Here is a 14,042-nt window from a genome sequence, read left to right on the forward strand (position 1 = left end):
ACCCTGAGTAGAACAAACACAGTTAAGTTTAAGATCAGGTACCTTATGTGGTGGCAGCAGGGAGTGCTTAATTTTGAGGATCTGCAAGTGCGAGGGTCAAGAATTCTCTGAAAGTTCCTAACATTGATGCGACCTGGGGCGGGGCGGGGGTGGGGGGAGAACTTAATCAGGTGTGGGTTGATCTAGTGTAACGACCGCATTTATTGAATGTGTGTCAAGCTCTGTATGTGTATGTTTCATTTAACCCTCATCCTATTAGGTAGGTATTCATATCTCTTTTTTGGATGAGGAAGGTGAGGTACAGAAGAGCTGAGGTACAACTTGCCGAAGATCACAAAGCCAGTCGGGGATTCTGTATTTAGCCACTTATGTCAAATGAGTTTGGTTAAATATTCTTAAAGGGAAGATGCAGTGCTGTGGTTTCTAATATTGGGGCCATGCAGTATCTTCATGGTGCCGTGGAAAGTTCAAACAAGATGCAAGCAGTTTTGTCTCACTATATAGCACATCATTTGTCATCAGCATTACGTAAAACAGGCTTTCAGTCCCCTAGTTGTGTCCAACGTCAAGTGTGGACCGGCTCAACATTTAGACACAAAACAGCCCGTGATCTCAATCACCCGGACATTTTGGGGGGGGGGCGCACTTCTAGAGTTCAACACATTAATCCTTGTTTCTTCAAAAGGGGTAGCCGCTTGGCGTCCGTGCTCCAGGCGAGGCCGCGAGGGGTTAGGAGTGGAGCGGACCGACTTGGGGCAGGGGTCTCGCCGGTCAGGGTGGGAGTCAGGGGAGGACTCGCATCCTCACGCCCTGAGCAAGCACTTCACCCGCCCGCGTCCCAGGTGCCGCGCGGGTAAAACGGGTAGCGGTTTGCAGGGGGCGCGCGCTGAACCCGGCTCTTGCTCCGGACACCAAAAGGCCCCAGGAGGAGAGCGCTGGAGTAGAAGCTTTCAGGGGCCGTTTCGCCATGGCTGTCCTCTGCAGGACCGAGCCCGGCCCGGGCCAGTGCAGGTTCCATGAGCTCCTGCCCTAAATCCCTACGCATCCCTCGCCGGCCCATTCTAACAGTCCTTTACCCGGACTCCGACCCGGTCCCGCCCCAGGGCCGCAAACTTCGCGAGACCTTCGTCTGTCCTCCCGGCCCGGCCCGGCCCCGCGGCCCCCGGCGTCCAGAGCGCGCACGCAGGGCACGCACGGCCGCCGGGGCCGGCGCTCCAGGCCGTCGGTTTCTCCGCCCGGATCGCGCAGTATCGCGAGCGTTGGGAGTAAACACCCCGCATGGAGATCCGAGGCGTGTTCGCCGCGGAGGCGCCGTTATCCCGGGCCGGGCGGACCCGAGCTTGAGGCCGCCGCAGGTACGTCAGGCGGCCCGCTCCCCGGAGCCGCCGCCTCTCCGGACCCGCGCGGCCGCCCGCGCTCTCCGGCGTGCTCGAGGCCCCGAGGGCGGGGGTCTGCGCTGGCGGGGGCGGCGGGCGGCGGCGGGGCCTCGTTGCGCCCCGGGAACCTCTGGGCGCCGACTGGGCGGTGCGGGGGCGACGGTGCGGGGAGCGGGGAGGACGGGCGGCTTGACGCGCCGGTGCACTGCATGCCTGCCCGTGGGAGCCTCGCGGTCCCCTCCACTCGCCTCAGACCGGCCCGGCTCCCGGCTGGTGTCCCCGCCTGGCCCTCTCTGCGTGTTGACACTCTTCGGTAGCTTGCTCCATTTCACCGTTTTCTTTATCTGAAATACACTTTAACGGAGTCAAACCATATGCCTGGCCCTGGCCCTCCGCCTCCGAACAGACCGCAGTTTTCGGGTCTGTTCCCAGAGGGAGCTGGTATCAGATCTTAAGGGACCTCGGTTCTCTTCCCCGTCTCGGTCTGTACGCATTGCTCCACTGATTTTTCAAAAATGCGGGGTAAGAAGCTCGTCGGCAAGTTGGGTTCGGGAGGCTCTGGTTGACTCTCAGAACAAGAATGCCTTTCAGACCTGTAGAATCTTAAAATCTTGCCTTGCCCTGTCCTGAATGTGCTGCGTGAGACGGTTATACACCGTCTACATGTGTTCATTAAGATGTTTACCCCTTGTTTGGGTTAGAGCCCCTGAGACTTATGGCCTGTTTGCCTATGCAGATTAAGTTAAATATTTACAGTTACTTTAGATTCTGAAGGACACTTCCAAGTGTCCTTTGCGAGTGGCTTAAGATTTGAGTTGAACTGGAGAATTTCGTTTCCTATGGCCCTTTAGTCTCGATTGTGCTGGTAAGTAGCGCTCTCACTTCGAGGTCTCAGTTTGCCTGAGTATAAAAATGAGGGGTTTGGAGAACAGTGACTCTTCCCAACCCTTAATCTGCAGCACCCATTTTATTTATGTATTTTTTAACGTGAGAGCTTTGTTAAGGTAAAGTTACATACCATAAAATTCAGCTGCTTTAAGTGTACTTATTCAGTATTTGTTGGTAGTTGTTGTTTTAGTAAATTTGCAGAGTTCTGCAACCACCATAACCCAGTTTAAGGTGACATCCCCCAAAGATGGCTGGTGCCCATCTGCAGTCACTGCCTATTTCTTACGCCAGCTCCAGGCAACCACTAATCTATTTCCTGTCTCCTGAGATTTGTCTTTTCTGAATATTTCGTGTATTCAGGTGAGATCGTATGTGGCCATCGTGTCTGGCTTCTTTTGTTTCGCGTACTCTTTTCAGAGTTCATGTACATTGTACCCTGTATCAGGAAGTCATTCCTTTGTTTTAAACTGAAGTAGAGTTGATTTACAATGTTGTATTAGTTTCAGGTGCACAGCAGAGTGATTCATTTATACATATATATATTCTTTTTCAGATTCTTTTCCACTACAGGTGATTCCAAGATATTGAATATAGTTCCCTGTGCTATACAATGGGTCCTTGTTTATCTATTTTATATATAGTAGAGTGTATCTGATAATCCTAAACTCCTAGTTTATGCCTTCCCCCAATACTTCATTCCTTCTTATGGCCCAGGCATATCCCAGTGTATGGATATAACACATTTTGTTTATCCATTCATGCAGGACACGTTTTTGGGGGTGAGGGTGGGGCTGTGTGGCATGTGGGATCTTAGTTCCCGACCAGGGATCTTACCCGAGCCCCGTGCAGTGGAAGCGCGGAGTCTTAACCACTGGACGGCCAGGGCAGTCCCCTGGACACTTTTCTCAAATAAAATGTTACGTTTCCATGTATGATGCAGATGGCCAGAGCCCTTTTTGTTAGAGGTGGCAGCAGGGGTGGCGGGTGGGACTCTTGCCCATAAGCTGTCTCAATGGTGCTCCCCAAGTATCCTTTATATCCCTTATATTATAAGGCTTATAGTTATAATTGATTATAAGGCTTATAATCAAGAGTTGGTTGCGTCTATAAATAAAGAAATTCTGGTTCAGTGCTTGCAGAGCCTTAGAAGCACCTAGGGTCCTATGGGATCAAGCAGGCTCTCTTCTGAAGAGTCAGGAGGTTTTAGCGTTCCCTTCCCATCCACGTGTTGTTTGATCGCATTTTCTGTCGGTCTGGTGGTAGATAGTTCTTGCCCCGCCTGCTGCCTCTTTCATTTGTGTGGCAGCCACAGTAAGTGCCACAGATAGTGAGAGGCCGCAGGCCTGGGCAGACCACACATGGCTCCTAGCGTAGCGCTTTAAGTGGAGCTGGGGTGGGCGTGTGTTGGCATCTGCCCCCTGACACCAGGGGAGAGTTAAGGTACTGGTTATATTTTGGAACAACTTGGCAACTCCAGCCCTCGGTGACTTGAAATATTAAGAACGGGAGGCTGGACCTTGGTTTCTCAGTGTTTGGCCTGAGTCAGGTTAGGGAGACTGATTTCCTCCTCCCTGTGGCCTGATCAGTTTTGACACGCTGAGAAATCTGTTAACTTGGTTTATTAATATTGAGAATGTCTTTTTGCTTAAGAAAATGAGTTTCAAGTAAAATGAGGAAAGTACTAGCCTTCTACGGGGCTGGCCAGTACTGGATGGCTGAAGGGTCAAGAGAATAAGGAGACAGCCACATCTGAGAAAGAATAGGCAATAAAAGCAGTGTGGACCATGATGGTCCTTCACTTGGGCACTCTTGACTCTTGGGGCTGAATTGCTTGTGTTTTTTCCCCCTACGAAACCTACTAATGGACAGAATGTGCCAGAATGAATGGTTCAGTCAGGCTTAAGAATACACCTTTGTTTTGGCATGGTCTGGCATCTCTTAAATGTTAGCCTGCTAAACAATGGTAATACAGTCAAGTATGCAGTTAGTTACAAAAGCGGTATTTTTACAGTCAAATTTTAATTGAACTGAGTGGTATCCTTCCATAGCCTAAACAGTTCAATTTTCTCTGGATCTGTTGCAGTAAAGGGTCATTAAAAAGCAAGGCACATCTTCATAATTAGACGACTATCAGGTGATACAAGTCATTTCCTCTCATCTGAATTGTGTTCTTAATTATTTGCAAAGAAATCCTTTTGGATGTACTTGAGCTCTACGGGGCATCATAATCCTAGTGATACCCTTTTATAATGCAAAGTAGAAGATTCTCAGAGCTGTAAGGAATGTTAGCTGTCACTTGCCCAAGTAATACATCTCCTCTACCTTGTCTCCCTTTTATACACGTCTCATTAAATATTATTCCTGGCATTGTATTTTTTGAGCTGTTTATTTTACATTTAGTATTTAATGTCAAATATTTTTTGATTGTACCTTTATTGGAGGCATAATTATACTTATTTATGGAAAATCCATAATTTTGTAAATACCATCTTCTAGGGTGTACCTTTGTATGCAAAGATAACCAGGTCTTCTACGTTAAGAATTTATAGAAATTAAATCCAGTAAACACTTAGTGGATCCAGTAACAGCCCTAACCAGGCCCTATGAGTAAGTGATATTACAGATGATAAACTCGTTCAGAATGTACTAGCTAAAAGCGTAGCCTTAAGCTAGAAGGTAGACACAGAGATTTTTGAAAACAATTCCTAGGAAATAGATCCCTTTTAAGCGCTGCTATATGTACAAATAAAATTACATTTTTAACATACTTTGACTTTGTGCCGCTGTCTTACCAGAAAATTTGTTTTTCTATAAAATTTATTTTAAAAGATTTATTAAAGTATTTAAATAATATGTTTTATCTAATTTAAAAGTGTAACATGTGCTCTTTGTGAAAAGGTATGAATAGAATTAAGAACATAACTACCTGTAATCATAGTATTGGAAGGTAATAGAATCATTGGTACCATTTTGGTGGATAGTTTTTCGTGTTCTTTTTTCCTTGTGCACATAGATACATATTTAAAAATCAAGATTTGGGGGCTTCCCTGGTGGCGCAGTGGTTGAGAGTCCACCTGCCGATGCAGGGGACACGGGTTCGTGCCCCGGTCCGGGAAGATCCCACATGCCACGGAGCGGCTGGGCCCGTGAGCCATGGCTGTTGAGCCTGTGCGTCCGGAGCCTGTGCTCCACAATGGGAGAGGCCACAACAGTGAGAGGCCCGCATACCGCAAAAAAAAAAAAAAGAAAAAAAAAATCAAGATTTGGATCACACTGTACATGAACTGTTTTCCTTAATATTTCATTAACATTTCCCCCATATTCTTCGGGAAATATATTAGTTTCCTATGGCTGCTGTGTCAAATTTCTATAAACTTGGTGGCCTAAAACAACACAGATTTATTCTCTGGCAGTTCTGGGGGTCGGTAGTCTGAAGTCAGTCTCACGGGGCTGAAGTCCAGGTGTCAGCTTCATTCTTTCTGGAAGTTCCAGGGGAGAATGTGTTTCCTTCCCTTTTCCAGCATCCAGAGGCACCTGCATTCTTTAGCTCCTGACCTCCTCCTGTATCACTTCAGCCTCATGTTTCCGTCATCAGTTCCCTGCCTCCCTCTTATAAAGACTCTTGTAATTACATTGGACCCACCTGGATCGTCCAGGACACTAGACATCCTTAGTTTAGTTACACCTGCAAAGTCCCTTTGGCCATATAAAGTAACATTTATAGGTTCTGGGGATGAGAATGTGGACATCTTTTGGGGACCATTATTCAGCCTTCCAAAGGACCATAGTTTGAAATTGCTGCACTGCATTCCATAGTATGGGTGCACTAATTATTTAGCTAGTCCCCTATTGCATTTAGGTGGTCTGTAATTTTTCCCAGTTAAAATCCTTGGACGTAAATTATTGTATGCTTTCAGGTTTATACTTATATGGATTTTAGGAAAGCAGGGTAACCTACCTCGTAAGAGTGTGGCCTCTGGAGCCAGACCACCCAAGTTCCCAGCCCAGCTTCCCCACTTACTGGCGGGGTGACTCCAGGGAAGGTGCTGAGCCACCGTGGGCCTCAGTTTTCTCATCTGAAAATGGGGGGATGGGTAGGAACAGGTTGTCGTGGGATTAAGTGAGTTAATACATGCACGCTACTAGGATAACACCTGCCACATGATAAATGCTCAGTAAGTGTTAGTTGTTGTTATTACTGAAGTTATTAGACTAAAAGTTTTTTACGTCCATATATTGGCAAATTACTCTAAAAGGTCATAAGAGTTTTTTGCATTCACTAGCAACCTATGAGAGTACTCATTTTATTGGGTGGGATTCTTAAACATGATTTTATTTTATACTCAATTTTTGTCTCAATTTTTGTCAAAATGTTACTTGGTTTTCATCCTGTAGATTATAGAGGCACTGGGGTTAATCTTAGCAGCTGTTTACTATCTCAGTTCCTTAATTCCTTGGAATGAGAAATACTTTTAATTTCTCTTTGACTGGCTCAGTCCATCTCTTGGTGTGTTCAGATATCATTCTGTGTGACAGGTGGTGGGTGTAAACCTATTTGATAAGGTCCATGGTCTGGTTGTGCACACATGGGTCTGTGCAGAGTGAGTCTCACAGAAGAGGCTTAAAGTTGCCCCCACCCGTCCACCACATTGTATTTTTATAAATTATTTTATTTATTTATTTATGGCTGCGTTGGGTCTTCGTTGCTGCCCGCGGGTTTTCTCTAGTTGCGGCGAGCGGGGGCTACTCTTCGTTGCGGTGCGCGGGCTTCTCTCATTGCGGTGGCCTCTCTTGTTGCGGAGCATGGGCTCTAGGCGCACGGGATTCAGTAGTTGTGTCACATGGGCTCAGTAGTTGTGGCTCGCGGGCTCTAGAGTGCAGGCTCAGTAGTTGTGGCGCACGGGCTTAGTTGCTCCGCGGCATGTGGGATCTTCCTGGACCAGGGCTCGAACCCGTGTCCCCTGCATTGGCAGGCGGATTGTTAACCACTGCACTTCCAGGGAAGTCCTCCACCACATTTTCAAATTCATACTCCCACCCTCCTGAGGGCAGCGCTAGCAACTGAGACTAAATGTAGGACCTTTTTTTTGCATATTTTGGAAACCATTCAACCTGCCAGAAAGGGTCCAAGAACAATAGAAGCCCTTTTTTCCCTCTGAACAATTTGAAAGTAAGTTGCAGACCTGATGTCCATTACCCCTGGATACTTCAGTGGGCATTTCCTGCAAGCAAGGACCTTTTTATGCAGTCACGGCACAGCCTTCAAAATCCAGCAGTTAGTCTTGATACGCCACTGCTAGCTGATCACAGGTTGGCCCCATTCAGGTTTTGCCAGTTGTTCATTCCGGTAATGTACTTACAGTAAAGGGATCCAGTTCAGAGTCTTGAGTTGCAGTTAGCGGTCATGTCTCTTGAGTCGCCTTCAATCTCGGCCATTCCTTGACTTTCATTACCTCAGTACTTATGGAATTTCTATGCGAGTTGTTTTGAAAAATGTCCCTCGATTGGGGTCCTGATGTTTCCTTAGGATCTGATTCAGGTTGTGCTTCTTTGGCAGGAGCCCCTCAGGTGACGCCAGGCTCTTCCAGTGCGTCTGCCCGGCGGACCTGGGTCCATTTGTCCCATCGCTGGTTAACCTGATGAAGCGTCTCCATTGTAGGGTTACCCTATTTCCTTTCGTAAATCAGGATTTTGCTGGGAGCCATTCTGAGCCCATGTGAATAACTTATTCCTCTTCACAGTTTAAGTTTATTTTACGTATATATGCTACAGTGGACTCATGCTTTCCTGTTGTATTCAGTGGGTCAGGATCTGTTACGTTCATTATTTGCTTCGATGCTCAGATCGTCCTGTGCTGGCCTCTGTGTCCCTTTGACACATCCCCACCATTCTTTGAGCTTTTCCTTACTTTCTGGCGCAAGAAGATGTTCCAGACGCATGTCTGTTCACCCTGCCCAGCCTGGAACTAGCTCTCTCTCCAAGGAGCCTGGTTTCTTTTAGTGGAGAATAGTTATTTAGAAAACCAGTTCTGGCTTCCCTCCTGTTGGGATATCACTGCCCCTGTGTCCTTTCAGCAGACAGAGCTAGGAAATACATGTATGTGTGTTTGTGTGAGTGTATTTTTCTACATCTGTCTGTATATTGAAAACCTTGAGTTCACACCACTACTTCCAGTTTTATTGTGATCCTGCATGGTTCATTCCAGTTTTTCCCCTTTCATATTTGAGACTTCCTTCCCTGTCAGTGAGAAATCTGCCTCCCATCATCCACAAAATATTTATTTGATCAAATCAGTGTCCCTTCGTCACTGCCGGCGCCTCACGCAGGCTCTGATACCCCTCGCCAGGGGCCTCTCCCCTCAGCCTCCGTCACTCCGCGCCAGGCCGCTGCAGCTCTCCCACCGCTGCCTCCTCCTTATCCTCGGCCGATTATTTTTACAGAAAGTGTTTTCTTTTCCTGTTGTGTCTGTGCTCCTCTTCTCTGTGCTCACCTTACGCTTGTTGCTGCGTACGTGTTGGCCACTAGATGGTGAGCCCGTCTTGGGGACACACTCTCCAGGGCTGAACTGTGGAGTGAGAGCGGAACGCAGCCGTTGTGCACGCGGTCGCGGGGTGCCTTCAGAGCGCTGCGGAGGAGTCGGGGGAGCCGTATCTTTAAAACAGACAGGCCAAGGGCGCAGAGGTCGGTAGGCGGTGGCGGGTCTTCCCTCCCCAGCGCCCACGCCGTCACTCACCCGCCTCTAGGTCCCCCGTGGCATTTTTCTTTTCCTCAGTGCAAATTTATGTTTTGAAGCTCTCTCTTTCTGGGACTGGGAAACGTAGAAACCTCCATATCTGTTGTCACTCTTGAAAAAGAGTGTCTTCCTAGAACCAGATTTTAGTTCACCTTTAAAGAACAGAAGCAGGTCAGCCAGGTCCAGATAGGGAGTGTCTCCTTGTTCCCGTCCTTCCCAGCCTTCTCCTTCCTCCCCCTCCATGGGGATTGTCCTCATGAGGGTGTCTGCTTTCCAGCCCCTGTGGTTTGGAGACTCCTCTAGTGTGGCCCTCTGGTGAGAGGTTCAGTGACCTTTCAATTATGACCTCCCTCTTCCCCTCTGCCCTGAGCCATGCCGCCCCCCCCCCCCCCCCCCCCCCCGCTCTCAGGCTCGCCCGACAGCACTCAGGTCCTGCCCGTGTTTCCTGAGCCGGCTTTTCCTGCAGCCTTCGCCATCCCGTTTGGGGCAGACGCCCTGGGCGTTGGGCCGGAGGCCTTGGTGCCGTCCCTGCCTCCTCACGGGCGCGCCCCACATCTGGTCGTCAGCGGAGCCTTTCGGCTCTGCCTTCGCCACCCCTGCCCCTCCCTGGCCCAAGCCACCCTCTTCACAGGGGCCTTCCAGGGGTTCCCCGCTTCCGCCTGTGTCCGCTCCACACGGAGTTCCAGCCGGCCGGTGAGGCTCCTTTGCTCTGCTCATGCTTTCCCTGCCCGTTCAGCGCTAGGGCACGGGCCTCTCATCTCCCCCCCGAGGTCCCCTTCCCTCGCCCCTGGCCTCTGCTCTTCCTGGCACACACCAGGCGTGCCCTCGCTCGGGCTCCTGCCCTTGTCTCCCCAGCGCCCGCGGCACCCTTCCCCAGGGGGCTTGGTGAGCGCCCCGCTTCCATCGGGTCTTCACTCAGAAGTCCCCTTCCAGAAGCTTCTGCAGCACTCTGTCTCAGCTTCACCCCTCTGCCTGACTTGTCACATCCCCCTTCTTTCTTTTTTCTGCTTTCAAAATTCAGCATTTATCACCAGCTAAATGCCACGTCTTCTCCTCATCGTGCGTGATACCTGTCTTCCCCCGAAAGGGCCGCTCCACGAGGCAGAGATTTCGGTTGTCTTGTGCTCACTGCTCTGCGGGGCGGCCGGAGCAGTGCCTGGCTCTGGGGCTCCGGGGAAATGGGTCGGAGGAGGGAACTGAGCCGCTCGCCCCCCCACCCCGCCCCGCCGCGGGGTTCTCGTTCTGCAGGGCGCTCCGCTGGCGCTCTGAGCGGCTGTTTCCGCCTGTCGCTGGCCCTGCTGTTCAGACCCGTGCCTGCCTCAGCGCCCGCCCTGTCACCCTCTCCAGCCTGGCACCGCTCACTGGCTGCTCCTGCGCGCACCCAGCGTTTCCTCGCCGGGACGTAGCTCTGCTCAGGATGCCCCGCTTCTCCTTCCGTATTTCCACGCTTCCAGCCCTGCGGGGGTAGAGTCGGCCAGAGCCAGCTGCGCCCCCTCTCCCGAAGGCTCCTCCTTCCGTCCCCCGTCCCCACGCGGGCCCTGTGCCTCTCCTTTGCTGTCGTCCTTTCCTGCGCTTGGCTTGGCCGTTGGCGTTTGTGCTCGGCCTCCTTGCAGGCTCCCACCTGGAGGCCTGCGTCCCTCACCTACTAACAACACGTGTTTCCTCTGTAACCCCTGGCAGTGTCTGAAACTTGGTTAGCACTTCATAAATTTGTACGATGTAGTGAGTAAATTAAGGTAGACTGTCTTACGATCGTGCAGTGTCCTGTTTTCCAAAGACCTAAAAAGTTTCCTGTTTCTGTTTGGAAGAGAACTGATTACTTTAGTCATTTTAAAATTTCAGAATCCCTGACCTTTTCTTTCCGTTTTTCTTTTCAAGTCAGGCCCCTGCCCTCAGCTGTGAGAGAACATCAGCCATCTCTCCCCCACAGGCTGATTGTAAGTTCACTGTCTTTACCTGTGTGTGAATTATTTTGGAACAGGTTTAATTGAAGTTGATGTAACTCAACTTGTTAGGTCTAATATTTGCTCACTAGTATGGCTCACTAATATTTGCGTTATATCCAGTCCAAATGTGTCATAGATTCTTTTTTTTTAAAGCTATCTATTTTACGTTTGGTAGTGTAAAGATGTGTCATAGATTCTTTAGCATTCTGTTTTTATTTTATTTTTTTAATTGCCTTAATTGAGACCCATTTAAATCTTTTCACTGTAAGTTCATTTCCTATGAACATTAGAGCTCTTATCACCAGTGATTAGCTTTCTCTACTTTGACCCGTAATACTATAATTAAGTCAGCTATATACTTCAGATAGTTGTATTCTGTGATACTGCTGCAGGTATCAAGTATGAACAAGGACTTGGGCCTCACTCGCAAGCGGCTTTGCTGTAAAATAGGTCGGAGTGACTGTTGGTGTCCCCTGTTGCTTTTCTTCCATCTTTCTGTTCTGGTCTTTGTTTTCAATTTCTTTGTTTATATGACTGGCATTCTCATTGTTCTTCATGTTGCTATGGAAATAAGTTTTAATATTTCATTTCTATCTGATTAACTCTGTTCCACCAACCTTGGTCTCCAGTTGCAGAGATAGGCCTGCTTTTCAGGTTCGTTTGTTATTATAACAATGAATGTCCTAATTTTTGAACTTCAAAGATTGTTTAGATACTCTTAACCCTTTACTTTTCTTTTCCTTTAATAAATTTATTTATTTGTTTATTTTTTGGCTGCGTTGGCTCTTTGTTGCTGCGCGCGGGCTTTCTCTAGTTGCGGTGAGCGGGGCTACTCTTCATTGTGGTGTCTGGGCTTCTCATTGCAGTGGCTTCTCTTGTTGCGGAGTGTGGGCTCTAGGCATGTGGGCTGCGGTAGTTGTGGCTCATGGACTCTAGAGCGCAGGCTCAGTAGTTGTGGCTCACGGGCTCTAGAGCACAGGCTCAGTAGTTGTGGCGCACGGGCTTAGTTGCTTCGCGGCATGTGGGACCTTCCCAGACCAGGGCTCGAACCCGTGGCCCCTGCATTGGCAGGCGGATTCTTAACCACTGCGCCACCAGGGAAGCCCAAACCCTTACTTTTCTTTATCAGTGCTTTCCTGTTTATAGAAGCACACATGAATAGTTCCAGAAACCACAGACTCCTTGTTGCTCTCAGGTACCAGTTTCTGCCGGAAGAATAGGTTTAACACCCTGACATCCCTCTCTTGAAAGGGGGCTAACTCCTTGTCCTGCGTGTTTTCTTTTTAGAAACAAGTAGGAATGGAAGGCCTGTCTGTCTCACTGGTCTGTCTTCCCCCTGCTGGATTATTTATGTTTCTGGTGTGAGCTGTGCAACGGATTTTTCTGGGCGTGCTGCAGCCTGTGTTGTTGTTTTATCACTGCTCTGTTCTTCATTGTGAAGAATTATGATTTTCCTTACCATTCAGATACTTTGAAAGGTATTCGTGCTCACGTGCAGTTTAATACTCAGCAGTTTTCTTTGGCAACAGCTTTTACCTCACGAACTGTCCTCTCATGTCACTCCCAGTAAAGAGGTAATTTGATTTTATAACATATTCAGCAGGTTGAAAATCTTTTAAGTTGAGGCTTCAGGTAAAATACACTTAGTGACAATAAAAACTCTTCTGTGCTCTCTTCATAGAATTGGCAGAAAGTATTTCAAAATCTGAAGAGGCATAGTTTGAGTAATTTTAGACCATTTATGTCGTCTCTTAAAGAAGGTGGTAAGTACATGACTTGCATGGAAATTAGTTTGCTCTCAGGTGTTAATTTTAAAGCAGAAAGTAAGGGTGTATACCAAGCTTTTGCCTGAAAAATTGGTAAAATTTATCGGGAATTAAAGTGCTGACTGGGGAAACGCCCTGGAAATGAAGAGCTGCAAATGATGGGAAAATACAGCATCTGAAATAGAGGCGTAGTAAGGACCATAGGCAGAGGGTCATGGTTCCTCCTCCTGCGTGGTGCTGGGTGCTCAGGGCCAGTGTGCTTAATATTCCCGGGGTTATTTGTCATCCTTATTTTTCTCATTTATTTTATCCTATTTTATTTTTGAAGCTGTCTTAAAACATTTTTTCCCCCTGAAAGAAGTGAGGAGTAACTAAATGAAAGTGAAATAATAAGATGTTCCATGGTTGTGTCATACATTTATTTCGTCTTGTAGCTGGTGTGTCTTTTTGACCCTCTTATCTAAATTGCAGGGATCACTAACCCTCCCGGCTCTGTCAGCGCACTGCTCATGTCTCTGTGCGCTTGCTTTGTTTTATAGACTGGCTCACGGAGTGATCACTCATCCCTGTTGGACTTTGGTTCTGTGGTGCAGATGGAGCGTAGGACTCAGGTGTCTGGGCCAGAGTGAGCGAAGCCTGAGGCCCAAGATGGAGAAGAAACGAAGAAAGAAATGAAAGCCTCTTTTCAGGCCAAACCACAAAAGGCCATGAAATTTAACTTTTATTTACCTTGGACTAGACTGTAAAATGGCCGATCAGTAATGTTTCAGCTTTTAGCTGAAACAAAAATTAACTTATAATCAAGGAAGAAAAAAGTGCGATTTGAATTTATGCGATTTTATGACCATATTCACTCATGACCATGAAGCTTGTCCACATCTGGCTGCTTCTGCTGGTGGTTTTGCTCTGTGGGAAGAAACATCTGGGTGACAGACTGGAAAAGAAATCTTTTGAAAAGGCCCCATGCCCTGGCTGTTCCCACCTGACCTTGAAGGTGGAGTTCTCCTCAACAGTTGTGGAATATGGTAATGATATTATTTTAAATGTCAGGGACTTTCCCCCACCCCCAATGCGGTTTTTTTCAGATTTATTGTAAACATCAGCTTTTGCCAAAAACAATAAATTTCGAATGGGCTGAGTGCATAGTGTTTGGATATTAGTTCTGCTGAAGTTTGTTTTTCCCGTATAATCAGCTTATATGAAGGAAGTAAATTGACGTTCTGAATTATTTCCCTAAAACTGGATTCCATGGAACAGATGTCATTGTAGCTGGTGAGGGTGGGGACTTTGGAGGGGCTGAAAGTTTATGTGACCAGTTGTGGATAACTAAGCA

General features: G+C 48.0%; 1 protein-coding gene across 4 annotated transcripts in view; it reads left to right on the forward strand.

The window, feature by feature from the left end:
* Positions 1–1,187: 1,187 nt before the first annotated feature.
* The window catches only part of MBTPS1 (membrane bound transcription factor peptidase, site 1), a 49,986-nt gene continuing 37,131 nt past the window's right edge, over positions 1,188–14,042 (forward strand). For 2 of the 4 annotated variants that reach the window (XM_079908551.1, XM_079908554.1), the window contains exons 1-3: positions 1,188–1,355; positions 12,625–12,706; positions 13,249–13,734. In XM_079908551.1, coding sequence (XP_079764677.1) covers positions 13,566–13,734 — 169 coding nt within the window. In that variant the 5' untranslated portion in view covers positions 1,188–1,355; positions 12,625–12,706; positions 13,249–13,565. Of the gene's footprint in view, positions 1,356–12,409; positions 12,518–12,624; positions 12,707–13,248; positions 13,735–14,042 lie in introns of all 4 variants that reach the window. The other 2 variants (XM_079908552.1, XM_079908553.1) reach the window with 2 other exon arrangements.

This window comes from Stenella coeruleoalba, assembly GCF_951394435.1.
Source record: "Stenella coeruleoalba genome assembly, chromosome: 20".
NCBI classification, from domain to species: domain Eukaryota; kingdom Metazoa; phylum Chordata; class Mammalia; order Artiodactyla; family Delphinidae; genus Stenella; species Stenella coeruleoalba.